This window comes from Asterias rubens, chromosome 5 (assembly GCF_902459465.1).
Source record: "Asterias rubens chromosome 5, eAstRub1.3, whole genome shotgun sequence".
NCBI lineage: Eukaryota > Metazoa > Echinodermata > Asteroidea > Forcipulatida > Asteriidae > Asterias > Asterias rubens.
Genome location: NC_047066.1, coordinates 6543845 through 6570814, shown reverse-complemented (window position 1 = coordinate 6570814; position 26970 = coordinate 6543845). Strand labels below are relative to the sequence as shown.

Below are 26970 nucleotides of genomic sequence, written 5' to 3'. Positions count from 1 at the left end.
TGTGTTTTTTTTTGGCACTTTATAATAGACTTAGCATTTTTGTCTGTACTGTTTGAATCATGGCCAGTTTTAACTTCCCCAGTGTGGGATAATAAAGTTTGTATCTTATCTTATCTTATCTTACTTTATAGATTGTTTAATTTGTTAATTTCCTTCTGTCTTTTGATGTTTTTACCAACTGTAACCACTGTGCAATTCAACCCTTCAGACTGCAATGTGGTGTGAAGAAACCAATACAAAATAATAATATATGAAAACAAGTTATTATTATATTGTGACGCAAGAACTTGGTGTCAGTCGCACGAGACTGCTCAGCCAAGACTGCTCTCCCATGAAATTCATGTTCATTTCAACCCTTGTACAACACAGCCAAGATGGCAGCAGCGCACTTCAACCTCCAGATGATCAAACAGCAAGCCATGAAGCAGCATCAGCTAATACAGCAGCAGCAACAGCAGCAGCTCACCCAGCAGCAAGTGACTGCGCAGCAGCAGGCACAGATCAAGGTTAGTTCAAGATCCCTTGATAAGTCAATGGTCAATTCCCATCCTAATAATCCCCCGGGTGAGTCAAATTATTGTTCCTTGTCACAATATATGAGGGACTCATGGGTGAAATTCAAAAAATTTCTATTAGTAATCATATTTTACACTCGGGGAAAAAATTGCCTGCGACCCAAAATTCTGGCCGAGTTGTCCGGCTGTGCGAATGAAAAATGAATTAAGGGAAACCACTGTCTCTCTCTATTGATGCCATGAAAACATATAGAATGCATGTAATGTAATCTTTCTTCCTAAATTATCCCGATACCCAGCTGAAGCAAGCCGAACTGAAGCGCCTCCACCAGGCGCAAGCCCAGGCCCAAGCCGCCCAAGCACAGGCCCAGGCTCAGGCACAGGCAGTCCAGCTACAGTCTGGGCAGAAAGCTTCTACCAGCACCGTGGCGGTCAGTCAGGTAGCTGCAGTGGTCAGCGCAACGTCAACTCTCACCCAGGCTCAGCTGAGTCAAGCTGGGCAACAGAGAGCACAGGTAAGTTTGTTTGTGTCATGTCTGTCTCGATTTATCAAGTACCCAAGAGCCAAAGTTGACACTTGACTTGACTTGTGCCGTCCACACAGGCAGAGGACCTCATGATGGCTTCTGTATGGGGATGGTGTGCCAGATTGGTCTAGCTGTGGCCAGTTGACACCCCCCCCCCCCCAAAAAAAAAAAAAAGAATACAAGATACAATAAAATAATAAAAAAATATTCTGAACAATTTTTTGGAAAAGGAATTGTTTTTTATGAAGCCATCTATAAAACCAACGTTTGATGTATGAGAGGTATTAACAATTTTTTTACAAGGTTTACTTTCTTTGATTGACTAGTGGATCGAGCAAGACTGCCAAAAAATTTGTGTTGATTGAATAGTTTTCTCACTTTTATCCGACCATTGCAATGGTTGGATGAAAGTGACCGTCAAAAGTCACTATTTTCAAACTTGTACAATGCATTGACTTTTGACTGTTATTGATTTTTTTATTGTGCAAGTCGGCAATAAAACTGCATTAATTGAAAAGATTTGTCACTTTTATCTGACCATTGGTTCATGTTGATTTTGAGGCTTTTTAAATTTTGACCTTTCACTGTTTGTTTCAAATGCGATGTAAAATATTCAAATTTGGATGTGGTCACTGAGTAAAAAGAGAAATTATTTTTCGTCAGCAGCTAGGCAAGACTGTCACCCGCTCCTTGAAGAGTGACGAAGTAGCAGCTTTCATCAAACGTCAGCAGCTTCTCAACCAGAAGAATCCTAAGACAACGACAGCGGCCATCACTACCCTGCCGCTGACCACCGTGGCAGGGGTCAAGGGTATCACGGTCAGTGGGTTGACCATCGGATCGACCTCAGGCCAGAAGGGTCTCACTGCGGGTCAACAGGGGAGCATTCCCATGAAGGCACTGACCATCCCAAACACCGTGTCCAAAATGAACTTCCAGCAGATTCTGCAGATGCAGAAGGTTCAACATCAGGCCAAGCAACAGCAACAGCAACTGGTGAGTGGTACCTCACATTAGTGCTACATTGACCTTGGCTTGATTTCATAAAGAAATAAAAGCCCAATTTCATGGCTCTGCTTACCGTAAGCACAGAATCGGCGGTTACGCAAGTAGGGAATTCTGTGCTCATAGCAAGCGTATTTCACAGGTTAGCGGCGAATGTTGGCTTCTGCCTGTGCGTACTCCACATTACTAGGCATTCTACGTTTATAAGGCTACTGCAGAAATTTGGCACATACACATAAGCGGGGGATCCTGATCGTAGGCGCAGAATTCGGCGGTAAGCAGAGCCATGAAATAGGGCCAAGATCCATCGTAAGACAAATTGTCAGCATCACCATAGTGATTTGTATTGTGACATCACACTTTACTTAGCAACTAAGATTGATTTGCAGTTAAGATCAATCTTAGCTCTTTGTGAAATCGGCCCCTTGTCCCAATTTCATTAAGCTGCTGAAGCGGACAATATTACTTAACTATTGTTTGCATAGCAGAAACTAGCAGGATACCACTCACAAATTGAACATGAGACATGCTATTGTGGCTGGTAACCTGGTAAGCATAATTTTGTTTCGAGACAAGCAGCCCCATGAGTTTGGTCTCTAGTCCAAATTACATAGAGATTTTTATACACAAAATTGAGCACCGAAAAATTGTCTACCAGGGAAGGTTACTAGCCAAAATACCTTGCTGTATATGTACAGTTCACAACTGGATTCCATCTCATTTATGCAGAAAATTGTAGTCTTATAAGAACCTCACATAGAGCTGCTTAAGCAGAAAGGTTTGTGTAACAAGTTTCTGCTTTAGGACTAAATATGTGTTTGAATTGAATTAGAATATCTCTCTGTTTTAACAGCTGAGTGTGAAAGCCCAGCAGATCCTCGCTGCCCAGAAGCTCCCAGTCAGCACAGTGGTGTCTCAGGGTCAGCTACAAGGAACATCCGGTACCATCAGTGGAGCTCAGATCAGAATCAGTTCACCAACGGTAACCGTCGCTGTCAGTGGCGCTCTGGCTAATCAACAGGTAAGAAAGATTCCATGGCCATCATCTGTTATGAATAAACCAGGGCCCAATTTCATAGAACTGCTAAGCACAAAAATTTGCTTAGCATGAAATTTCTTCCTTGATAAAAACAAGATTACCGACCAAATTTCCAGTTGTTGCACATTGCTTGTTATTGGTATTCAGCTGTTGTTTGCTTTTCCTGAAAATCACTTGGAAATTTGGTTGGTAATCCTGTTTTTATAAAGGAAGAAATGTCATGCTAAGCAAATTTTTGTGCTTAGCAGCTCTATGAAATTGGGCCCTGACTGAGGGTGAAAATGGGTGAAGAAAACAAGCCTTGCTAAGTGAGCTTATCAGGAGTCGGGCACATTCAAGGAAGTGGAAAAGAATACTCGGGCACCTGTCTGCAATACAGTGGGTCGCCAGACATTCCCTTGGACCACATCATTGTGCCAAATACAGGCGCACTACGTCAAGAGTGAATATGCACATGTATTATTTTGAGCGTCCTCAAACCATCTGGCGATACATTGGAACAGTTCATATGCACACGCCGGAAAACTTATCTGATCCAATTAGATTGGTCTAACCGATCAGTCCGACACTTGAAGGTTCCTTTTTTGTTTTTGCAGTCAGGGTGCTTGACTTGTATGTGATGGCAGTGTTGTAAATGAACTTGCTTGTATGTTTGTTTATATTTACTTGAAAATCACAACTGAATTCTTTTTAAAATCTAACGTTCAGTACAATAACAAACAGTAACAGGTTTAGGACGCTTCATGAAAATAATGAGAGAAAATGAGTTCATTATGCTGGTTGGAATTGTGTTCCGAAGTCTGTTGGTTTCTGTAATTTTGTTTACATTGAATGTTGTAATTCAGATATTTGTTTATATTGAAAACATCAAATTCAAAAAGCTTTTTAACCATTCTGAACAGGTTGTGCAGACAGCTAGTGGCCAGCAACAGCGTGTCCAGACTCTGTCTCAACAGGTCAGTGGATTGACCCCTCAGCAACTACAACAGGTCAGGGTTCAAAGGGTAACGACCTCACAAGCACAAGGCAGTCCGACGGTTGTGCAACGTGTTGGACAGGTCAGAAGAACACTTGATATTTATTATGGAGTTGTCAGTGATTAGTAAACCTTTCTTTTGTTCACATTGACAATAATTTATTACAGGAGCCCTTGAGGTTCACAAAATATATAATATGGCTTGGCAAAAGTTTCCCTTTTGTAAAATGTTTGTAAAAAAATTATGAAAAAATACAAACAAAATCTATGTTCAGCCTTGAAGATTTGTATCTTGTAAAATGTTGGGTGGTTTTTGTTCTGCAGTTTGTGGAAATGTTTTGCCTATAGATGAATGCTTATCTAGTGGAATCTTTTCACAAGATAAACATGATAAATATAAAAATATGAGTTACTGTGATTAAAAAAACTACAAACCGATATTGTATCTGAGGAAGTTTTTCTATTTTGTGTTCGTTAATTTCAGGTTCAGCAGTTGGCCACAGTGCGTCAGCAGCTCCAGCAGCAAGTGAAGCAGTCCCAGGCAGCCGGAGCAACACTCTCAATCCAACAAGCCGGTAAACCAGTCACCATCATCCCCACCGTATCAGGAACCTCCCTATTGACTGTCGCCAAGTCCATGGGTCAAACACACATCATGACCCCCGCCCAGAAGCAGATCCTTACCCAGCTGGTCTCAAGCGGGGGAACTCAGAACATGACTCATCTTGCTCGGGTGTTATCGCAAGCTCAGGCACAGGCACAGGCTCTGAAGAACTCGCAGGCTAACGCCGCCGCACAGGGACAGCAGACTGTCACGGTACAGAGTGTACCTGGTTCGCAGACAACCAGGGTGCAGCCTGCTAGCGGGACACCGACAGTTCAGGTGGTGGGGTCGGGTCAACTGGCAGCGAGCATACAGGCACAGGTCACCCTCCAGTCGGGATCCCCGGTGCAGGTCACGTTAACGACACAACCTTCGAAGATGCAGACTGCTGTGGTCACGCTCTCACAGGCGCAGCAGTTGCCTGCCCAGCGTCAAGCTCTACTGCAGACTCAAGCGCAGCGATTGGTGCAGCAGCAACTCCAGGCTCAGAAACAACCTACAGGGTCTGTGCAGACACAGCAACAGCAGCAAGCAGCTGCAGTTGCAGCTGCCCAGCAGCAGCGCCTTCAGCAGCAGAAACTACAGGCTGTTCAACAGCAACTGCAGCAACAAAAAAATCTTCCCCAGCAAACGCTGCAGAAACCCACACCTCCTCAGCCTCAAATTACAGTCCAGACTAAACTTCCGGAACCGCAGGTGGAAGCTACAGTAGTACAAGTGCCACAACCTCAGGCTCAGCCGCAGTTGCAGTCCCAGGAACAGACTAAAGTAGACGTTGAGTCGGAATCTGAAGGGTCTTCTCAAGCAGCAAAGAGGCAGCAGGGTTCTAGTCCACATCCAGCTACATCTCCTGATCCTCAGCAGCAACAGGCAAAGCAGCAACCAGCAGTAAGGGCTTCCCCTTACGCTATGAGGCTAAGGAAGCCATCGCATACATCCAACCAATAAGGGAAGGATTTTTTACACGAAACGTCTCTTCACCAGTAGCATACTTGCAGTTCAAAATAAAACAAATTGAAGCTTCTGGAGTAATCCAGTTTTCCTTTAAGAAAGATTGTTGATACAACGAAACCTTGACATGACAAAGGAAAACAGGAAAGGTTCTCATAACAAATGTTCCTAGCGTTCCAGACAAATTTGGCATGTATGCACATCATCGGTTCCCAATTTGATGGCTCTGCTTACTGTGAAATTCTGTGCTTACATCCCGTGGAATTATTTGCTTTACGGGGCTCAGTAAGCCCAGAATTACATAGTAAGCCGAACCACAAAATTGGACCCAAATGTGAAACGGATAAAGTTTGTGCTGTTGTGACAGGTAGTGTGATTGGGACTGTACATCTTGCAAACTTTGCTGTAGATTTGAATGTTTTAAAACTCATAGTGGTTGCTGAGAGGGCCTGCTGCTTTCAGAATGGGAGACTTTCAGGACGCTTGGTGGCAGCAGACCTACCAGGTAAAACCTGTTGTTCTTAGTAATGTGTGCGTGCTCAGAACTATGTAACAATAGAAATTTACCCGGTAATAAAAAGTCTGCTCCCACCTAGTGTTCAAAAGTCCCCCATTGGTCTTAAAAATCTTATAGTTTTATTTCAGGGAATTTTAGGGGTTTGTGTTTTTCTCGTAGTGAGTTGCAGTTTAATTTGAGTGTTGTTTGTATTCTGTTTATTTATTTTGGTAGGGATTTTGGTTTTTGTGTGTTTCAGGGAATTGACTGGGATTTATTCTTTTATTGGTGCAGATTACCAATTTCATAGAGCTGCTTAACGGCAGATTTTGTGCTTACTGCACGATTTCCATTTCATAGCACTGCTTAACGTAAGCACTCGAAATGGCATGCTTAATGTTCCAGTGCTTACTGCACGAAAATTAACAATGTAACAATACAAATCCTTGGTGAATGTTTTCTGCTTACCTATTTAATACGTTTACACCTTAGCAAATTTGTAAGCACGAATATTTGCTTACCGTTAAGCGGCGCTATAAAATTGGACCCTGGCCTTTGGGTTGACAAAGCTTTGAAAATACTATTAAGCATTCAATGGAACCAAATTGTTCAAGGTACAAGAATTCACCATGCAAGAGTCAAAGCGGTTTTGGAATGCTATTGTACAGAATAATGCGGAACACATTGCTGTGTCAGTAAAGCAAATACCTGATTACCTGTATTGCCTTTCTTAACTAAATGCTACAATTTTAAGACTATTTAAAATGTAAAGTGGTCTTGGCATCCATTATGAATTTCGTTAAAGTAATGATAGTTAAAAATGATTAATATAGGCACAGTTTTATGGCTCTGCTTACTGCCAAATTCTGCAATTACGATCACCATTCTCCGCTTACTGTGCAAGCGCTTAATGTGCTAGCTGTGTAAGCGAAGAATTTCTCCTTTACCGACTAGCGCTGAATGCGCTAGGTGTGTAAGCAAAGAATTTCTAGTAGTGTTGAGTACGCATGCATACAAGCCAAAATTCCCTGCTTACCTGTGGAATAAGCTTAATGTAGGGGAATTCCCTGCTTCCCTGAGCGCCGAATATCTGCTTATGGTAAGCAGAGCAATGAAATTGTTGGGACCAGGGCCCAACTTCATAGCGCTGCTTACCAGCCGATTTTGTGCTTACTTTGCAATTTCTATTTCATAGAGCTGCTAACCGTAAGCACACGAAAAGGCATGCTAACCTTCGGTTATTACGTCACAATGCAAATCCGTGGTAAACAAGCAATATGGCCGCCCAATTTTTCTGCTAACCTGTGAAATACGCTAAGGCTTAAGCAAATTTTTCTGCTACAGTAAGCACGCAAATTTGCTTACCGTTAAGCAGCGCTATGAAATTGGGCCCTGTTTGGTTGAATGCTTATTAGTACTTGTTGGTTGAGAATTTGAAGAAGAAAAAAAACCAGTCTAATTTTTAAAAAAGTTGTTAAAATTTTTGTAAAAGAAGAGTATTATTATGCAGTCATGCAATTGATCTTTGCATTTTAACAATTTATTTAAGCAGATTTTACAAAGATCTTGTGTGACACATTGAAACAACATCAAAACAGACATCAATGCCCAAAGCAGAAACTGCTATTATTCTGTATCATAAAAGTCTGTAGGATTTTGTAGTTATGTATCTATAAATAGCACGATGATGTAATGAAAATAAACCTCAAAGTACTCACTTCTCTTTAAAATTGTTTCCTATCTTGGATTGTGTTATTATCAAGCCCCTTTTTTTTAACAGTATACATGTATATGAAATGGTTTTGAGTTCAAAATATGCGCTTGCCTATAGGCATACAGATGGGTCTCCCTCCCTCTCCCCCCCCCCCCCCCCCCACCAGTCCACCACTATATCCCCACTATATTCACACACTACTTCCCCATTGGAACAGAAATACACCCCCCCCCCCCCCCCCCCACCCAATCCTCCAAAAGATTCCAAGCACACAATAGTTTTAATCAAGACAAATTGGGGTTCAACCTACTGGGGAGCAGCTGTACTCCTTTTTGACCGATAATGACTACATTGCCCCAGCCAGAGTAACTGGGTCTAGGTTTCACCATGCCCCAGATCGAGCTTAAATTCAAACTCCAAGCTTACACTAATAAACTTTATTTCTATTGCGCTCATGGCACTTTACAAATAAACAAATGGGTCTTAATTAGAAATAAAATGGACTAAGCAATTTACAATACTATTCTTACAAGGGAAGCTTGTCGTCCCCCCCCCCCCGCCCCCAGCCTAGTGTCTGTGTTCCCATGGTAAATATGGGTTGAACAAATTCACCATAACATTATATAGTGGGGGTAGAATATTCTGTCACAAGGACCATGCAAGAAAAAATTCAGAAGGAACGTGACTTCGGTCCAAAGAAAAGATCCAAAGAATTGCAAATTTCTGAGAGGTAAATTATTTTCTGAGAGCTAGGTAAACAAACTTTTACACAGTTCAAATTGCGCCCTATTGGAAAAAAGTCGCTGAAATTGCGCGCTGAAGGGAAGACAAACCGATTTTGCGCAATTTCGGGAAAAGCTCGCATTATTAAATTGCGCTCAACAACCGCATGTGCTCTATGATTTCAAGATGGCGACCTCCATGGACCTTTTGCGAAAACTTGGTGCTGGTCTGAAATTCGATTTGCAACGCTTTAGAAAGGATGCCGAAAAGTTTGAGGTGAATTAAGTCATGTGTCTCAGTGTTAACATAACATATCTTGTGTTTTATTAGGAATCCTTTTATTAATTTAATTGGGATATTATTATAAAAAATATTGGGATTGCAGTTGCAGTGCCAGTGGGTGCAATAATGATCGTGAAGCTATTTTGTATTTATTTCTTCACCGTGAGAAATGTTAGGTACGAGTCAACAATGTCCTTCTATTCTATACTGGCTCCGTAGTCACGAGGTGGGAATCGGACCATTAGGATTTCATTTAAATTTATGTCCCTTTAATAGCCTTTAAAAACCTTCCCAAGAACCATAAAATTGTAAAGAAAATGTAGCTAAGCTAGTGTGTAGTAGTTGCGATAACGTAACCCTCCTGCCGACGGCGTAGCCGGAGGGTTACGAAGCAAACGCAATGTGTGCAGGGCGAAATGGTTAAAAACGTACAATTTTGACAGCTAGTCAGCAGATTTGCTCCATTTTTACCACTTTTGAAAATCATGACACAAATTCTAGAAACACGAACTTGATCCTCAATGTCTTATGAATCCTACAATATCACTCAAAACACCATTGAGGAAATAATTTGAAGAAAAGGCACAAAAACTTACCAGATTTCCGAGCGAAAGACCCAGGTTGAAAATTCGAACCTGAGTGGGGCGGAGCTTCAGCTACGTCCAGTGGTATTTGGCAGTGGAGGTAGGCTGGCACTGTGTAAAAAGTTTGTGCGATTTATTGTTTTATTGTTATCTGTGCGGAATAGCCACACCAGGCGTTTGTACAGAACATGGTAGGTAACAGATGCAGATGCAGATGTTATTGTTATATACCTCCATAGTTACTTTGCGATAACGTAACCCTCCTTTTCACTTCCGTCAGTGCCATGAAGAAAATCCCAGAAAAGTGTCTTTATATTTTTTCTCTGACTCTGATTTAGTTGCGATATCGTAACCCTCCTCCCGACGGCCGCAAGGAGAGTTACATTATCGCAACTAATTCTGACTCTGAGTAGAAGTCAACTATGAGAAACTGATTTATTAAAACTTTAGAGAGATATAGCTAAGGTAGGCTAAAGTTAGCCCCACATTAATGTCTGATGGGGCTGTCAGATTTTGACGTACCAGCTGATGTCAAAATCCACATGCATGACTTGTTGTAATAATATAACAATATATAACAAATTCTTATATAGCGCATTTCACAATAACCGTATCAATACTCTTTACATTAGTGCCCTGGTCATGGGGCCAATAACATCCCTGTAATGTTTCTCAGCTCCCTTGGGAGTATACAGCCCTGAGCTGCCTGTAAGGCGCTTGTGGCTTTTTCATACACAATAACAACCTCTACCCTCGCAGGTACCCATTTATACCCCTGGGTGAAGAGAAGCAATTATAGTAAAGTATCTTGCTCAAGGACACAAGTGTCACAATCGGGATTCGAACCCACACTCCGATGAATCAGCACCAGAACTTATATTCGATGCTCTTAACCACTCGGCCATGACACTCTACGCTCTAATAAGTGTCAATAATTCAACCAACAGATCATAAAACCAGTATCGAAACGGGCTACAACGCAGCAGATTTCAAAAGCTCTTGATATATTTGGTGCCAAAGATAGTCCAAAATCAAACCAGGGTACACAACAACAATCAGATACCACACAATATGCCTCACAAAGACATCAACGCCCAAAGAAGAAAGGGAAGAAGCGCCAAGCAGAACAGGGGTCTGTCTCTGCCTCATCAGAGACGAAGAGGAGTAAGAAGGTAGAGAGAGAGGAAGACGTCTCGCATGATGGAGAGGAGATGCAACTGATGTCCTCCTTGCAGCCGAGCAGGAAGGTCGATGATCCAAAACAGACGGTTGAGAAACAGGAGCAAGCTAGAAGAGATCAGGTACATTTCTTTCCTTTGTCTTTTTGGATGACATGCATAAAGCCATATAGAATAGGTGGCTAACCCTGGCTTCTGGTCCATAGCCAGTCCTCATGTCTTTAAGTTTTAATTTCGCCATTTAACTTTGCCATTTCCCGAATCCTACAATTTTGTTCAGATTCCTATCACCAAGGATTTATTCGGTCTACAATTCTTAACAAATATTGTCTTGAATCTCATATATTGTTTAGATCAACGCATTCAGACGAACCCACAAGATCCACGTGCGTGGAACGGACATTCCCGATCCAGTGGGGACGTTTAGTCAGCTGCAGTCTGAATACAACCTCCACTCGGACATCATTGAGAATATACACCGAGCCGGTTTCGTTGTTCCCACACAGATTCAGATGCAAGCAATACCCGTCATGCTGCATGTAAGTACAACAATGAACAACCCTTCCATCATGTTTTACTCGAGAGTAGGTTTGTAAACAAAAGTTGTTTACTGCCAACAATTGTTTTGGTCAACAATTTTCAAAATTATCAAGTTTCCTTTTGAAATCATCCGAAAAACAGCCTGGTAGGAGAAGTCAGGAGAAGTTCTTTCACAATGCTCTCAAAACACTTCATTACAATGGCGGTAAGCGCTAGTCGATCAGTAAATAAACTTGAATGTTTTTAGTGCACACAGGGGAAACATTTTTAACTTTTTACTTGTAAACTATGATGAAATAAATAAAATTCAATTTAATTGAAATTGAATTGGTAAATGCATAGTTTGGTGGGTTTGATTCATTGACGCATAAATTGACACTCCTAAAAGACACTAGACACCTTTGGTAATTGTCAAAGACCAGTCTTCTCACTTAGTGTATCTCAACATATGCACACAAAAACAAACCTGTGAAAATTTGAACTCAATTGTCGTCAAAGTTGCGAGATAATAATGGAAGAAAAAAACACCCTTGTCACATGAAGTTCTGTGCTTTCAGATGCTTGATTTCAGAACCTCAAAATCTAACTCTGAGGTCTCGAAATCAAATTCTTTGAAAATAACTTCTTCCTCGAAAAACTATGTTACTTCAGAGGGAGCCGTTTCTCACAATGTTTTATACTATCATTAGCTCTCCATTGCTTGTTACCAAGTTAGTTTTTATGCTAACAATTATTTTGAGTAATTACCAAAATTGGCCACTGCATTTAAAAGGTGGTTGTAGAGCCCTACTACTAAGGTCTCAAAGACTGCAATCAATTATTCTGTCTTTAGCTAGCTGCATGAATCACAGGTGTCACTTGATCAGAACTACATAAAAAAAGTCTGCTGCCACCTAGTGGTCCAAAGTCTTCATTGCCTGTCAAAGTTCAATGCAAGTGTTTGACCCCTTCCCTGAAATATTGTTTGTTGTGCAACAGAGACGGGAACTTTTAGCTTGTGCGCCAACAGGATCAGGGAAGACAGCGGCTTTTATTCTCCCAGTGCTGGCACACTTGAAGGTACAGTTTAATTTGATAAATTGCACAGCATTTGTTTACATATATTTGGTCATATGGGACACGTTTCATTTTGTGTCATAATTTTCTCATAAGTTTAAGAGTTACAAATGAAACAGCTGAACAAAGTTGTAGTTTCATAACAAAAGTGTAAAAATATTATGTGTTCTTTCTTTGTTGGAGCGGTTTGGAAGGCCTAGAATTTCATCTTTGAGAGGGCAAGGCCATTTTTATTTTGGAAAGGGCACTTCCATTGGGAAATCTTAAAGTCTATGTGAAACTTTTGAAGGGGAACTGAGGCCAAGACCAGGGGCAACAGAGGCCATGGTGTCCGCGTGTATATCCAGGCCTGGTGTGGGGTCTTGGGTGAGGGTTCAACCCTGTAACGGTTTTTGGGGTGTTTTGTTGTTGTTGTTGTTGTTGTTGTTGTAATAACACATTTTCAATTGTTATTTTTATCTTTAGGAGCCAAGAAAGAAAGGTTTCCGCGCAGTGGTCGTTTCGCCGACCCGTGAGCTGGCCAATCAGACGTATCGTGAGTTCCAGAGGTTAGCAGATGGAAGAGGGCTTCGTATTCACGTGATTGAGAACACTGCAAAGGCAATCAAGAAGTTTGGTCCGCAGTCTTCCCAGAAGTTTGGTATGTCATTGGCTTGTTCTAGATACGTTTCCAGGGCTTGAATTTTTAAACTTGACCGCTGGCCTGAGGCCAGTGTTCTTAGAATCGGGACAGTATAACTCAGGATCGAACAAGTTTGACTGTCTTGTATTGTGAAATTGAATAATAATAGGCCTGCCTCACTGTGTGATATGGAAGCATACAACTCCAAGCTGCTTGAATTAGCCCTAAGGGGGTTAATCCAACACAAAACCTTCTCAGGTTCCCATTAATACACCTGGGTTAAAGGAACACGTCGCCTTGGATCGGACGCGTTGGTCTATAAAAAGCGTTTGTAACCGTTTTTTATAATATGCATATGGTTAGAAAGATGTTTTAAAAGTAGAATACAATGATCCACACAAGTTTGCTTCAATATTGCGTGGTTTTCCTTTTACTGTGCGAACTAACACGGTCGGCCATTTATGGGAGTCAAAAATGTGACTCCCATAAATGGCCGACCGTGTTAGTCGACGAGGTAAAAGGAAAAGGTGCAATTTAGAGGAATGTTTGTGTGGATCATTGTTTTCTACTTTGACAACATCTTTCTACCCATCTGCATTTTATAACAAACGGTTACAAACGCTTTTCAAAGACCAACTGAACTCGACCGATCAATAGCAACATGCTCCTTTAAATTAGCCCTAAGGGGTTAATCCAACACAAACCCTTCTCAGCCCTATCAGTTTCCCATTAATACACCTGGGATAAGAGAAACAGTTATGGTTAAGTGCCTTATTTAAACTACACTAGACGGGAGTTCAAACCCACACTCCAATGATTTAGCCACCAGGGCCCAATTTCGTGGCTCTGCTTACCGTAAGAAACAGAATCGGCGCTTACGGAAGCAGGGAATTATGTGCTTACGGCAAGCGTATTTCACGGGTTAGCGGCGAATTTGGGCTTCTGCGTCTGCGTACTTCACATTACTAGGCATTCTGCGCTTAGAAAGCTGGCGCAGAAATTCGGCGAATCGCGATCGTAAGCGCAGAATTCGGCGGTAAGCGCTACTGGCCGATCAGTAAATAAACTCGAATGTTTTTAGTGCACACAGGGGAAACGTTTTTAACGTTTTACTTGTAAACTATGATGAAATAAATAAAATTCAATTTAATTGCAAAAAAATTACCAACCAAATGAAGCGATGGTATAAATGCAAAAACAAATTAATGGCCTGACATTTCGACCCTAGCGGAGTCTTTCTCGAAGGCAAACTGAAAACACAACAAAAATGAACAGGTAACTGAGTGTAACATAAGCAGTGAAGTGGAAATAATAATAATAATAATAAAAATAATAAAAACATTTATATAGCGCCAAATCCATTAAAAATGCTCCAAGGCACTTTACAACAAGAAAACTTTAACGACAAAAACTAAATAATTAAAAGGTCCAAATTTAAGATCCAAAAAATATGATCATAAAACAATAAAGATAAAGAAATACATGAATAGAGAGAGAGAGAGAGTCAGTAAGCAGAGAAAAAAGGGGTAAACAAAGCAAAGGGAGAGAAAGTGGGTGGAGCTTTTTTGACCAATTTTAATCTTCATCTGGTTTTCTTTCAGATATCCTGGTGACCACACCTAACAGGCTTGTGTATATGCTAAATCAGGAGCCGCCCGGTGTCAAGTTAAACAAGTGAGTAACCTGTTTGTTTTGGTTTCATTTATTGCTTTATTTTTGTTGTTCGGGTTATACAGTTTGTCATTCTATCAACCACATCCACCATCTAAAGTTTGTTAGTTTTGCATCGGGGACAAAGAATATAATTTGTTTCTACCCTTACACTGATGTGTATTAAACACTATTTGCTCAGTAATTTTCTCGAGGTTCTGTGAAAATAAAATCTGCAAGCAAATCACTTATTATTATTAAGTGTTGATCTTCAATCTTCTTCCCTGGCAGTGTGGAGTGGCTGATCGTAGATGAGTCAGACAAACTCTTCGAAGAGGGGAAGTCAGGTTTCCGAGAGCAGCTAGCCACCATCTACCAAGCCTGTGATTCTACACACGTACGCCGGGCCATGCTCAGTGCTACATTCACTCATGAAGTGGAACAGTGGTGTAAATTAAATCTTGATAACGTAATTACTGTTACTGTGGGACAGAGGTAAGTGCAAGTATTGTAGGAAGTTTTAAATGCACTTAAACTAAGGTAACATTTTAGGGGGTGCACCAGTTCTTTTGGCCAATTAAAACTGTAGTTTGCGTTTGCATTTCTTTTTAAACAAGCCCTTTCCAGATCTCTTGTTTAAGCCATTTACTAATTTTCCTGTAATGCTTCTCAGATTCGAATCTTTTTTACACATACCTGCATTTCTTCCAAGTGAAATGTTTCTTAAAATGCTTTATACAATCATACCAAATGTTTTTATTGCCATTAATTTTAAGAGTGATTACCAAACGCTTTCCCTTTAACCCTCAGGAATACAGCGACTGAGCTGATACAACAGGAACTAATATTTGTCGGTGGTGAACACGGCAAGCTGCTTGCAGTCAGAGACATCTTCAGAAAAGTAAGACATCTTTCATATTAATGAAGAGGGTCTCTCAGGTCAAACTGAGTTTAATAATGCTCTCATTTCTCAATAGATAGAGTCCTCATGAATGTGGGGAACAATTAGAAGTCCCTAACCTCTCGCTAAAAATGGTGTAAAATTTTGTTTTAGTTGATTTTTTTTTAGAACGAAATATGGGACATGACGTCGTCAGATATCGAAAACAAATATGTGATCATCCACCACCAATGGGCTGTAAAGTTGACACTTTCACTGTTATGGGATTAATGCATTTTTTGAGAGAGTGTGTAATCAGCTTCAAAATGATACCATCCACATTTAAATCAGATATTTCTTGACAAAGTTATGATTTCTCAAAGCCACATATTTTTTTATTCAGATTTCTCAAAGTTTTCTTGAAAACCCAAACAATTTAATAGGCTCTGCAATGTGCAAGTGCGACTTTACAGCCCATTTGTGGTGGATGGTCACATATGTCTGTATCCTCCAAAGAGGACATTTTGTTTTGCCAGTCAAAAGGTCAAATTCAATGCTGTTTCTGCAATTTGCAGCCAATCACACTAGGGCAAACCCCTTATTTAAAATAAATGCACTAGGTTCTTTTACCTTCATTACACAACACACGGGACCAACGGCTTAATGTCCCATCAGAAGGACAAAGCATCATGGTAAAGTTTCTTCCTGCTCCAAGAACACAGGTGTCAAACCATGACTCAAACCCAAACTCTGCCATTCAGAAACATCAGAGCTTGAGTCTAGAATAGGAACCCAAACACATATTTTTATTATTTTTCTCTCCATCTTTGCAGGGAATTCAGCCAGGAAACCCCTTAACATGTTTTTATTATTTTTCTCTCCATCTTGGCAGGGATTACAGTCAGGAACCCCAAAACATGTTTTTATTATTTTTCTCTCCATCTTTGCAGGGATTTCAGCCGCCCGTTCTCATCTTTGTCCAGTCCAAGGAGCGAGCGCAAGAACTATTTCATGAACTCATCTACGATGGATACAACGTTGATGTCATTCATTCCAACAAGACACAAACTCAGGTCAGATACTGTTTTTACGTTTCCACCGTCAGTCTTCGGTTGTAATTGTCTCCTGAAAACGAGCAGAATGTACTGTTTGAAAAGTGGAGAACACAGCGGTTCTTCTCAGAACCAACACTTCTCCCAAAAGAGATTTATACACGCAGGTAATCAGGTTGGCTCTGTGGTTTCTTTTACTGACTGTCACCTTTGTGGACCCCAGTACGAATCCCACCTCAGACTAGCCGTCGATTTCACAAAACTCTTCCTAACTTAAGACTAATCTTAGGACTTCGGACGAGTCCCAACCCTGCATCGTACAATGTAGTATGCAGACCTTAAGATTAATCCCAAGTTAGGACTAGTTACTCGACCTAACTCAAGATAAGACGAGTCCTAACTCTTTGTGAAATCGACCCCCGGAGACTTAATTGTGAATTGGTTTGTCAGTCCCTACCTGATTACTGGGTTTTCTCTGTGTGTAGCTTTCTTCTGAACATTTCCTCTTGTTTCCTCTGCATCCTGTTATTGTTGCTGACGCTGTTAAATGTGTATTCATAAATACCTCAGACAGTTTCGCTATTCCTATTGGTCGAGAGGCCGTCACGTTGGTGTGTATAAACCTTTGTTTAAGAGCAGTAAAAAGTGTTGAAATATGGGCGTGACATGCGAGTTTGCACCTATGCTTACTAGACAGTTTCTTCATTCCTATTGGTCGAGAGCAACAGCCGAGACAGTTGTGTGACATCACGCGATACGCGCGACTCGCACAGCATTCACTTATAAGGAGGTGTTTACGTGCTGAGGTGCTGTAGTTTTGGGGAAATGAGTAAAACAATGTCATGAAAATAATTTTCGTCTCATGAGAGGAAAATTATTTTAATCATTTACAAACGTATTTTCATGACATTGTTTTACTCATTTCTCAAAAACTACAGCACCTCGGTAAGTAATATTTGAAGGAAAGCTTTCCACTATCATTATCTTCAAACCCTGTAAGTTTAATGTTAATCTATGGACATTTTGAAAAGGTACCCAAATCCTTTAAACAAATTATGAATACGACAATGATGCTCTTTAAGTTTTAGATTTTGCTTCAATAAATTCTTGTTTTTATTTCTGTCTATTTCTTTGCTTCAGCGTGACAACATTGCGTGGGTTTTTTCTGTGTGGGGGTTTCCTCCCACATTTAGAACTGAACAGTTCTCCTTGTTTCCTACTCATCCTGTCAAATAAAATTCAAACAAACAATAAATACTACAATTGATGAACCGAAGTCTTTATATTTATGCTTCAATAAGTTCATATATTTATTTTCTGTGTTTATTACTTTCCTTCAGCGTGACAACATTGTGAGATGTTTCCGTACCGGCAAGATCTGGGTGCTGATAGCCACGGAGCTGATGGGCCGTGGCATTGACTTCAAGGGGGTAAACGTGGTCATCAATTACGACTTCCCTACATCCGCTATTAGCTACATCCACCGGATCGGCAGGACTGGGAGAGCTGGCAGGACGGGAAAAGCGATCACGTTCTTTACGGAAGATGACTCTGTACATCTCAGAAGGTAATGAGTCATATAATTCTTTCGTTCCTTTTAAAGACACTGGACACTTTTGGTAATTGTCAAAGACCAGTCTTCTCAATTGAGCTCAATTGGTTGTCGAAAGTTGCAAGATAATAATGAAAGAAAAAAACACCCTTGTCACATGAAGTTGTGTACTTTCAGATGCATGATTTCAGGACCTCAAAATCTAATTCTGAGGTCTCAAAATCAAATTTGGGGAAAATTACTTCTTTCTCGAAAACTAGGTTACTTTCAGAGGGAGCTGTTTCTTACAATGTTTTATACTATCAACAGCTCTCCATTGCTTTTTACCAAGTAAGTTTTATGCTAACAATTATTTTGTGTCCACTGCCTTTAAGTTTTTAAAATAAAAGCATAAAGTGACCAGGGGCCGATTTCACAAAGAACTGAGACTGATCTTCACTGCAAATCAATCAAAGTTGCTAAGTAAGTGTGATATCACAATACAAATCACTTTGGTAATACTGACAATTTGTCTTGCAATGAATTTGACTGCTTTGTGATACTGGCCCAAGGCCCAATTTCATAGAGTTGCTTAGGCACAAAAATACGCTTACTAGAATAAGGTTAGCGGCCAAGTAGCACTTCACATGTACAATCTGTGACTTGTATCCTGCTCATTTTTGCTTAGGTGTAGGGTGAAAACAGTGTCTTGAAAAGTTTGCATTTTTAAAGTTTGCTTTTTAAATATTTCTGTTTCCAGTATTGCCAATGTGATGCGCAACGCTGGGTGTCCTGTTCCCGAGTACATGTTACAAATGAAGAAACTTACCAAGTAAGTTAAATTACCTTGTTTTTGTTTTTCTACTGTAATGTATTGATATTGCACCTTGTAAACCCCTTATAAGGTGCTACATAATTGGGTCTAAGAATTCATAACTTTCAATAATCTCTCTTTCTGTATAAATGAATATACTAAGCGCCTTGAGTATCTTGTTGTTAGATACGTGCATTGTATAAGACTTCGATATTATTATTATTATTATTATTTTATCATCCATGTCTCACTTTTTATTTGTGTATACTCTCTATAATATCTTGTATATGTTGACTTAAATTTAATTTAATAAAATTGTGTTCTAACATCTCCAGGAGCAAACGGAAAAGGCTAGCCAAGAAGCCAGTGAAACGAGAAACAATCCGGACTCTACCCAAACAAGAGCTCAACAAGGCCAAGAGGAAAAAGTGAGACTTTTGAAACGTTTACATCATTTTCTTAATCATATTTCTTTTAGCTGTCTGCTCTGTTTTGTTTACCTCCCTCATTGTGTATTTAATATTGATAGTATTATAATATTATATATAAGTGTTCATTATATTTGCCCTGCAGTAACCCAATGTGTGTGTCTACTTGCCAGGTATATTTTGTTCTTTAAAGAACTGTCTTGCTTAAGTGTTCATCATAGGTGTTATATTCCTTTGCTTGTTAGAATTTTTAAAAGGCTATGTATTATGTTTGTTTTGTAATGTTTTTGGCTTATTTTGCCAGTTTTGGTGGTGCCTTTTTCATTTGCACAGTTTTGTTTCTCTAGGTTACTTTATTTCAAATGTTTTTAGAATAAGTCGTTTATATCATCACCATTACCGTTTAATTCATCGACAAAATTCTTGTTTTCTTTTTTTGCATCAGGGAAATCATCAAGAAGTCCTTGAAGGGAAACCAACAGAAAGACCCTAAGAGTCAAAGTTCAGAGGTCAACCACCGAGAACCAAAGAAATCGAAGCCATCTAAAGACAAGAAACCGGTTCCCAAAACTAAGGTCAACCAAGGGTCAAAGGTCAAACAAGCCTCAAAACCCCAAGTGTCGGGAAAGAAGGCATCAAAACCGAGCTCAAATAGTAAAAGTTTGCCAAAGCAAGAAACTGTAAAGGATGCAGTAGACAAAAGCAGTGCACCAAAGAAAAAAAAGAAAAAGGGTAGCAACAAAAACTAAATTTAAGACCAGAAATGTCATATAAACGTATTGGGGTTTTTCATCCTGAGACAACATATGTTTAAATTTGTTTTAATTTAATTTTCATAGAGGATTTTGTTTTTAATCTGGCAAAGGGACAATAATATTGGTAATCATTTATTGTAGGGTTTACCTTTGCATAAGCATACGTTAAGAAACCATGCACAATTCAAGAAGGTGTGTCCAGAGGCTAGGTCTAGGTGTGGTACAAGGATGGGTCCAGGGGTGTGGTCCAGGGGCAGGGTTCAGGGCCGTGTCCAGAGGGTCTGGACAATTGAGGTGTTTAACAGCTACCTTTCCTTCATGTTAAGTTTTTATCTATATAGGATTTGAGGCGTTTCATGGTGAGGTACCAATGTATATTTGGTTTGCGGTAACACCATGTGTGTATCTACTTGCCAGGTAGAGTTCTTGGAGAACTGTCTTGCTTTATTCTACTGCCGCGGAGTAGATAATCGGAGGTTCGGGAGACTTCTCAGTTCTGAAAAAGAACTGTCCTGCTTTTTAACTATTACCAGGGCGGATGGTATAGAAAATAGACTGGACTACTACTTTAGCTTATAGGATCGTAATTAACTGTACTGCCACGGAGTCAGTTCTGAATTGGTCTCAAAGTTTCGACTAGCTTGCTCTAGTCATCGTCAGGAGATGATCTGTGCTCTTAAATGAACTTTAGTGAGTGTCTCAGATGTCGGTACAGGAATATTCTAAATGGAATGATAAGTGTTGTCAGGATGATCCATTGGAGTATTCCAAATGATTCACTCATTCAGGATTGCTCGTAGACTTCGGCACAATGCTGCGGTTTAGCGGAGCATTCTTGTGGTTCAAAGGATTGCTGGCAATTGCCCAGAAAGTGGTGGACATTTGAGACCTTCGCCTCACTCTTAACGTTGTTAAAGTATAACTGTTGCATACACAACCAAATTTAAATTTTAATCTACACATGAAATTAAAAAAATAAAATAAAAATTTGAAACTGTAGTCATTTTAGTTTGTTTATTACAGGCGTGTGATTTCTCAGGATTTTTCATGACTTCAAGGTTTTCTCAAAATGAAGTATAGCAGGACAAATTAGAACATGGAGTAAACTCCCACAGTACACCATAGATGCCCTAAATCACAATGCCTTTAGATTAAATTTAAGTTCATTTAAGTTCGGTTAAACCTCCCCTAGGGCCTCCTTGTTTAACTTCCTCGCGGAGTGTTAAAAGTCTCCAAAGGGAGAACGAAATATTCTACATTGGGTCTGAACCTGTAGTTTCAGGGATGAGGTATGATGTACATATATGTGGAAGTTCCTCAAAATATCTTGCTGGCCTTAGTTCCCCTTTTTTCTAAACCCAGAACCTCCCATATGTTACAATGCAGGAGAAAACAATTACTGTGTTATTTTTTTCCCTTCAAAATACCATCAATTCATTCTTATTTTATTTGTGAAATATGTAACTGTAAAAGTCAGGGTCCAAGAATTAAGCCTGTGAAGAAATTCCCCATTCTACATGTATTGTGTTTTCCTTTTCACTCAAAGTGTGTACGGAGTAACGGGCATTGTATTATTGCTGATATAATTCCGATTTGTTCTGCCTTAGAGCAATCTGTGATCAAATGGCCTGAAAAATCTATTAACACTTCAGCCTTTGTACTCAGTGAAATACTGCTTCCTGCTTTCTTCAAGACTAACTATATCATGCCTCCTTGTATTCATTCATTCATTCATTCAAACTTACATTTATTTCCATAACTCATGAAAAGAGTAGAAACAATTTTTTTTTAAAGGAACAACCAATAGACAAAGCTATCTAATGAGGCAGAGAAAAACTGAGAGTTTATTCATCATTTACGTCAAAATGTCAGTTCTTTTTCACCCGAAGACAGGCAAGATATTCTCCCTAATGTAGTCTGATTACCGGTTTTCCGCCTTGGAACAATTTGAAAAATTCATCATGTGTATATGTAGGTCAGTCAGAGACTACTCCATGAAATCCTACCTTTTTTCCCCAAGGACTAAACATATCATGCCTTTTGATAAGAGTTTATTTATCGGTTATGTCAAAATGTCAGGGCGTAGTACATCGCTATGCGTCATCACTGGGCGGCCTTGACTTGAGAAAAGTAGTAACAGAAAATAAAAAGACATAAACTACTACATCAAGTTAAAACTTTCTTTGAAGGCGTTCGGAAATTGATGTCAAATTGGTTCACGGCCGGGGCCGACACACGAATCCTGACGCCGTGACAACGCATCGTTCCTCGTAAATGACACTCAAGACGAAGGCCTAATAGACAGTCCAAGTTCAACTCGAAGATAAGTTCAACTCAAAGGTACTTGAGTGGTGAGCCGACAAGTTTGTTAGACTTTCTTTGCGTTTGGGGGTTAATATTAAAAGCCCGATGCATTCTGTGCTTGTGACCGGAGCAAATCGAGGGATTGGACTGGAATTCGTGAGGCAGTTGCTCCGGTTGCGGGAGCCGCCGAAACACGTGTTCGCCGGATGCAGGACGCCTGAAGATGCTATGGTAAGCATAACAAAGTAGAAGAATTACATAGTTATCGTTAAGTTTGCATAATTTGGTAAAGAATATTGTTTGCATTTTGTGCATACGTCGATGTGAGGTCTAGTTGTAAGACAGCTGAATTCTTGTTTGAAACGCTACAATTTCGCGCGAAGTTTGTTTCTTGAAAAACACAGATTACGGGGGAAATGTTTTGTTAACGAGTATTTAAACTAAATCATATCTGTGTCCATTGGTTCAACTGCTTTGTTTGAATGATATTGAACGGTAAAGCGTGGTTTCAAAAGCTATTTTGGTTCAGTTGCTTTCTATGACTGGAAGTAACCTTCACTGTGTGTACAACCGTGTACATCGACCTTTCAAAACACCCATTGGGAATGTCACTAGCCGGAAGGGTAGGGCTGAGTCAGTGCATGACAAGCATTACTATGGCACCGAACTCGATAAACGCCCCCTGCGTTCATCCAACCTTCTGCCACGTTTACCTTTGTGCATCATGTAAATCGTGAAATATAATCTTTTTCTCGTTTTTTGGCTACGTGTACAGCCCACCCTTCTCATTTCGTGTATCCATTGTGTTCTGGGAGTTTCGGGACTGGGAAGATTTTAGGGGGCAGGCCTACTTCTGCACAAAGAAAAATATTGTGTTAATGGTGACATTTGGGGTATATAGGCAACCCTCTTTCTCAATCGTTGGCAGAGGCCTATTGTGATTTTCATTTGTATCACTCTCTTTCCACAGGAATTGCAACGAATGGCGAAGGATAACCAAACGTTACTGATCGTCAAATTAGGTAAATTGAAAACAAAATGGATGATTTTTTGTCAGTTCAATAAGTTCACGTTATTTTATGCAAAGAGCGCCACCTCTCGGTTTTATGCTTTGTTGTATTACAGCCTCTTGATTGGTCAAAATATATAACACAGGTGCGCTCCCTGCTTGTGTAAACGTGAATGTGATTGGCTAAAAGTTAATGTATAAAGGAAGGCTCGATCTTAGCTCCGACAATAAAAAACAAAATGCCTTTGACGGAACTGTCTTCCTGGTAACAACAAAATCTCAAAGAACAAAATCATGCAAATAAAGACTTACGACAACAAAAAAGTGTAAGTAAGAAACATAGTTGATTTGCCACCTTTTTGGTCCCCACGACTCTAACAACGAGTTGATCAACCAATTACTGATGAATGACTTTTTATCTGTCCTAAAAGATGTTTCTGACGAGACGACCTTTACAGAGTCTGTCGAGATGGTCGACAAAGCCGTGGGTGAGAAGGGACTTGCAGTTCTCATAAACAATGCCGGCATTTTACGCCTCGGTGGCACCGAGACGACTACATTAGCAGACATGGAGGAGAGCTATAAAGTGAATGTCATGGGACCTCTGGCTGTCACACAGGTAACGAAACCGAAAGCAATTTTTTGAGTAAGATGTTAGATTTGAATACAAACTAATGTAGTATGACACGTTTAGACCGCTTCATTTGAATTCCTTATGCTATAGAGACGGTTGCTGTAATTGGTTCGGAGCAAACTTTTGCATAGCATTCTCCATAATGAGAAAGCCTTGGCACCATAATTTAAAATTGTGTACGTGTGTGTTCGCCGTCTCTTAATGGGAAGGTACATAATGTTTGGTAGTTACTCAAAACAAATATTAACATAGATTTTGAGAAAGATGTAATTTCTCACTAAAATAATAATAAGACTTCTAGCTAGAAGTTTTTTATTTCTATCTGAAAGCACACAAATTCGTCCAACAAGAGTGTTTTTTCTCTCTCATCAGTCTCGCAACTTCGATGACCAATTTAGCTCAAATTTTAATACGGAAACTATAATACGCAAAAGCTAATGCCCCGAATCATGTGAAATAGCATGCAACTGTCTTTTTAGTCTTATGAATTCGCATTAAAGTTGTAACTTGTGATCAAGCACGTCATGGTACACGAAAATACTCAAATCTAACACGTAAATGGCTTATTTAGGAACAAGCAACGGTAATTTTTGAGTAGCAAATGATACATATTTTTTAATAATAACCGAAGTCTTATTTATAGCGCCGGTATCTGCCAACATGCGCTCATGGCGCTTGCTCAAATAATCTGCACTCTAGTCAACTGAGGTCCACTATATAGTCACTGCTCGTGATATCTAAATAATTATACAGTTATAAAATGTTCTGTTTTGTGAGCATTTTGCTCTGCTGTACAAACGAAATTATTCACTTCAACTGATGATTCTTTCTCCCTTCCACCCCAGGCCTTTCTTCCTCTCCTCAAACGAGCAGCTGCAAAATCTGATATCAACTCACACCATCTGAGCATCCAACGAGCTGCCATCATTAATATCACATCGGCACTCGGTTCATTGCAGCTATGTACATCCAGTAAATATATCCCATACAGAACAACCAAGGTATGATCGGACAATAAATTAAACAAACTTCTGGGCCCAATTTTATAGAGCTGCTAAGCACAAAAATTTGCTTAGCATGAAATTTCTTCCTCCATAAAAACAGGATTACCAACCAGATTTTCATGTGTTGCATATTGCTTGTTACTGGTATTCAGCTGTTGTTAGCTTATCCTGAAAATCACATGAAAATTTGGTTGGTAGTCCTGTTTTTATCAAGGAACAAATTTCATGTTTAGCAAATTTTTGTGCTTAGCAGCTCTATGAAATTGGGCCCTGGTCTTGTAGGCCTAAACAACTACGTTTTCCAAACAAATTTCAGCAAAAAACTTACTGCTGGGTTTTACGAATTTGAATGAGTCTTTGCGGTCTATTTATTTTGACTGTCGCTTTCAAACGAAATGGATTGAGCCGGTGGTAAAATGAATTGATTTTGTTTAAATGGCCGGTATCGCATGCAATTATGTCCTCTATGCAATACTATCCGGAGGACATTATTGCATATGCAATAATGTCTGCCGTACGGTTTTGCATATGCAATTGTGTCCGCCCGGACGCTGCTGCATACTGCAATTGTGTCCGCCCGGACACATTTGCATATGCAGTTGTGTCCGCCCCATGCAAAACCGTCCTTGCAGTAAATTAAACGCCATTGGTCAACGGAACACGTTCGCCATTTTAAAGTGCATGTCATGGATGACATGGGAAATGTTCGGCCGTTGGGTATTCGCTGCAATCATAAAATACGTGAATATTCATGCTGCATAATTTTGTAGGTTCAGTGCATGCACGCTCGCTTACGCGCGCAAATATATGTCTGCCGGACGGTTTTTGCATAACGCCGGACACGATTGCATGTGCAAAAGTGAGCGGACAATATTGCATGGCGGACATAATTGCATTTGACACCGGGAATATCAGCCCCCATCCGTCTTGAAAGGCAATTACTCCGATTTGGTTGGAAAGTTCCTGCGGCTGTGACTTGCAATGCCTATCCGGGAGTCGCAGTCACGATGGCCGCATCTCCGATGAACATCGAAGCAGAAGTATAGTAGGCCTATATCTATATCTGAAATAGGCCCTATAGGTGGCAAAACAGCAAGGGAAAAGCAAGCAAACTATGTGCATCTAACATGATACTTTTTTGGTAACCCTTTTCCAGTAAGCACAATTTTGTGATGCTTGTGGTCCCTAAGGCTGAAATCGTTTTTAAGACTTAAAAAGTATAAGAGACCGTCGGGCTTATAGCTTTGTAATGTTTATAGGGTCAGTCCATAGACTACATCTTCTTACATTTTGCTTCTTCTTTTCTTTTAATGTCGTTTTAAGGGGATTTCTACAGAGGGCTACTCCGTCTTCTTAAAATTATTTTTTTCTGTTTCCTTTTCTTGTCCTTTTAATTATAGGCTGCACTTCACATGCTGACCCAGTGCATGACCTTTGACCTGTCGCCTGCCGGTATCCTCGTAGTAGCTCTGCACACAGGATGGGTACGGACCGACATGGGAGGCAAGACTGCCATCCTCTCGCCCAAAGAGAGCATCAGTGGGATGCTGAACGTCATGAGATATCTTACGGAGATAAACGCTGGTCAAGCACTCACGTGGGAAGGGAGGATATTGCCGTGGTAATGCCGTCAGACTGTTGTCATAAATACAGGCTAACAGTACACGCAAACAAAACCAGAAAGGGTGGGGGTGGTGAACTGTACACGAAACAATTAAAGAAGGAATGTTAATTCTTCTTACTCCCAAGAACTAACTGTAGAATGGAATCTAGCCTGTTAAATTCATAAGTCAGGTTTCGCGGACTAAAATATTGTTTTCCCCTATAGTTCGCCCTCCGCATCCCACAACACTTTTCATATAATGACCCGGCAAAACTTAGCTTCGCTAATTCGTTTATGTTTCTTGTATATACGCCGAATGTATCAGTGTCTACTCTTTTATAATTAGTCGGTTATGCACCTGTGTTTACTGATGTCCTTGTACCATAGGTCTGTTTATATAACACCCAAGCAGATCCTTGCCATTTGATTGGAGGATTGTCCGTCACGTGATAGCAAATAACAGTACCATTGCACGCTGAGTCACTCACCGTGCT

At 40.2% G+C, this 26970-nt stretch overlaps 3 protein-coding genes across 4 annotated transcripts in view; all 3 read left to right on the top strand.

Moving 5' to 3' along the window:
- LOC117290047 (helicase domino-like) overlaps window positions 1-5636 on the top strand; it is a 55580-nt gene extending 49944 nt beyond the window's left edge. For both annotated transcript variants that reach the window (XM_033771290.1, XM_033771289.1), the window contains exons 44-49: window positions 370-506; window positions 815-1030; window positions 1709-2038; window positions 2901-3068; window positions 3989-4144; window positions 4547-5636. In XM_033771290.1, coding sequence (XP_033627181.1) covers window positions 370-506; window positions 815-1030; window positions 1709-2038; window positions 2901-3068; window positions 3989-4144; window positions 4547-5614 — 2075 coding nt within the window. In that variant the 3' untranslated portion in view covers window positions 5615-5636. The remainder of the gene's footprint in view (window positions 1-369; window positions 507-814; window positions 1031-1708; window positions 2039-2900; window positions 3069-3988; window positions 4145-4546) is intronic.
- A 3100-nt stretch (window positions 5637-8736) lies between these two features.
- Window positions 8737-20329, top strand: LOC117290932 (probable ATP-dependent RNA helicase DDX52). The gene is made up of 13 exons (XM_033772506.1): window positions 8737-8826; window positions 10364-10717; window positions 10948-11133; window positions 12113-12193; window positions 12656-12830; window positions 14414-14486; window positions 14754-14957; window positions 15273-15363; window positions 16293-16415; window positions 17735-17961; window positions 18686-18757; window positions 19075-19167; window positions 19613-20329. The coding sequence occupies exons 1-13, from the start codon at window positions 8737-8739 to the stop codon at window positions 19914-19916; spliced, it is 2073 nt and encodes a 690-aa protein (XP_033628397.1). The 3' UTR covers window positions 19917-20329.
- A 1932-nt stretch (window positions 20330-22261) lies between these two features.
- Window positions 22262-26932, top strand: LOC117291011 (C-factor-like). The gene is made up of 5 exons (XM_033772607.1): window positions 22262-22457; window positions 23197-23248; window positions 23667-23854; window positions 24715-24870; window positions 26274-26932. Exons 1-5 carry the CDS (start codon window positions 22332-22334, stop codon window positions 26496-26498), a joined length of 747 nt encoding a protein of 248 aa, XP_033628498.1. The 5' UTR covers window positions 22262-22331; the 3' UTR covers window positions 26499-26932.
- Window positions 26933-26970: the final 38 nt, after the last annotated feature.

Coding starts and splice junctions, on each gene's coding strand:
- LOC117290932 (XM_033772506.1), top strand. CDS start 8,737: ATGGCGACCTCCATGGACCTTTTGCGAAAACTTGGTGCTGGTCTGAAA. Junction 12,194..12,655: donor CAGTGCTGGCACACTTGAAG/GTACAGTTTAAT, acceptor TTTTATCTTTAG/GAGCCAAGAAAGAAAGGTTT. Junction 15,364..16,292: donor TCAGAGACATCTTCAGAAAA/GTAAGACATCTT, acceptor CCATCTTTGCAG/GGATTTCAGCCGCCCGTTCT.
- LOC117291011 (XM_033772607.1), top strand. CDS start 22,332: ATGCATTCTGTGCTTGTGACCGGAGCAAATCGAGGGATTGGACTGGAA. Junction 22,458..23,196: donor GGACGCCTGAAGATGCTATG/GTAAGCATAACA, acceptor CTCTTTCCACAG/GAATTGCAACGAATGGCGAA. Junction 24,871..26,273: donor TCCCATACAGAACAACCAAG/GTATGATCGGAC, acceptor TTTTAATTATAG/GCTGCACTTCACATGCTGAC.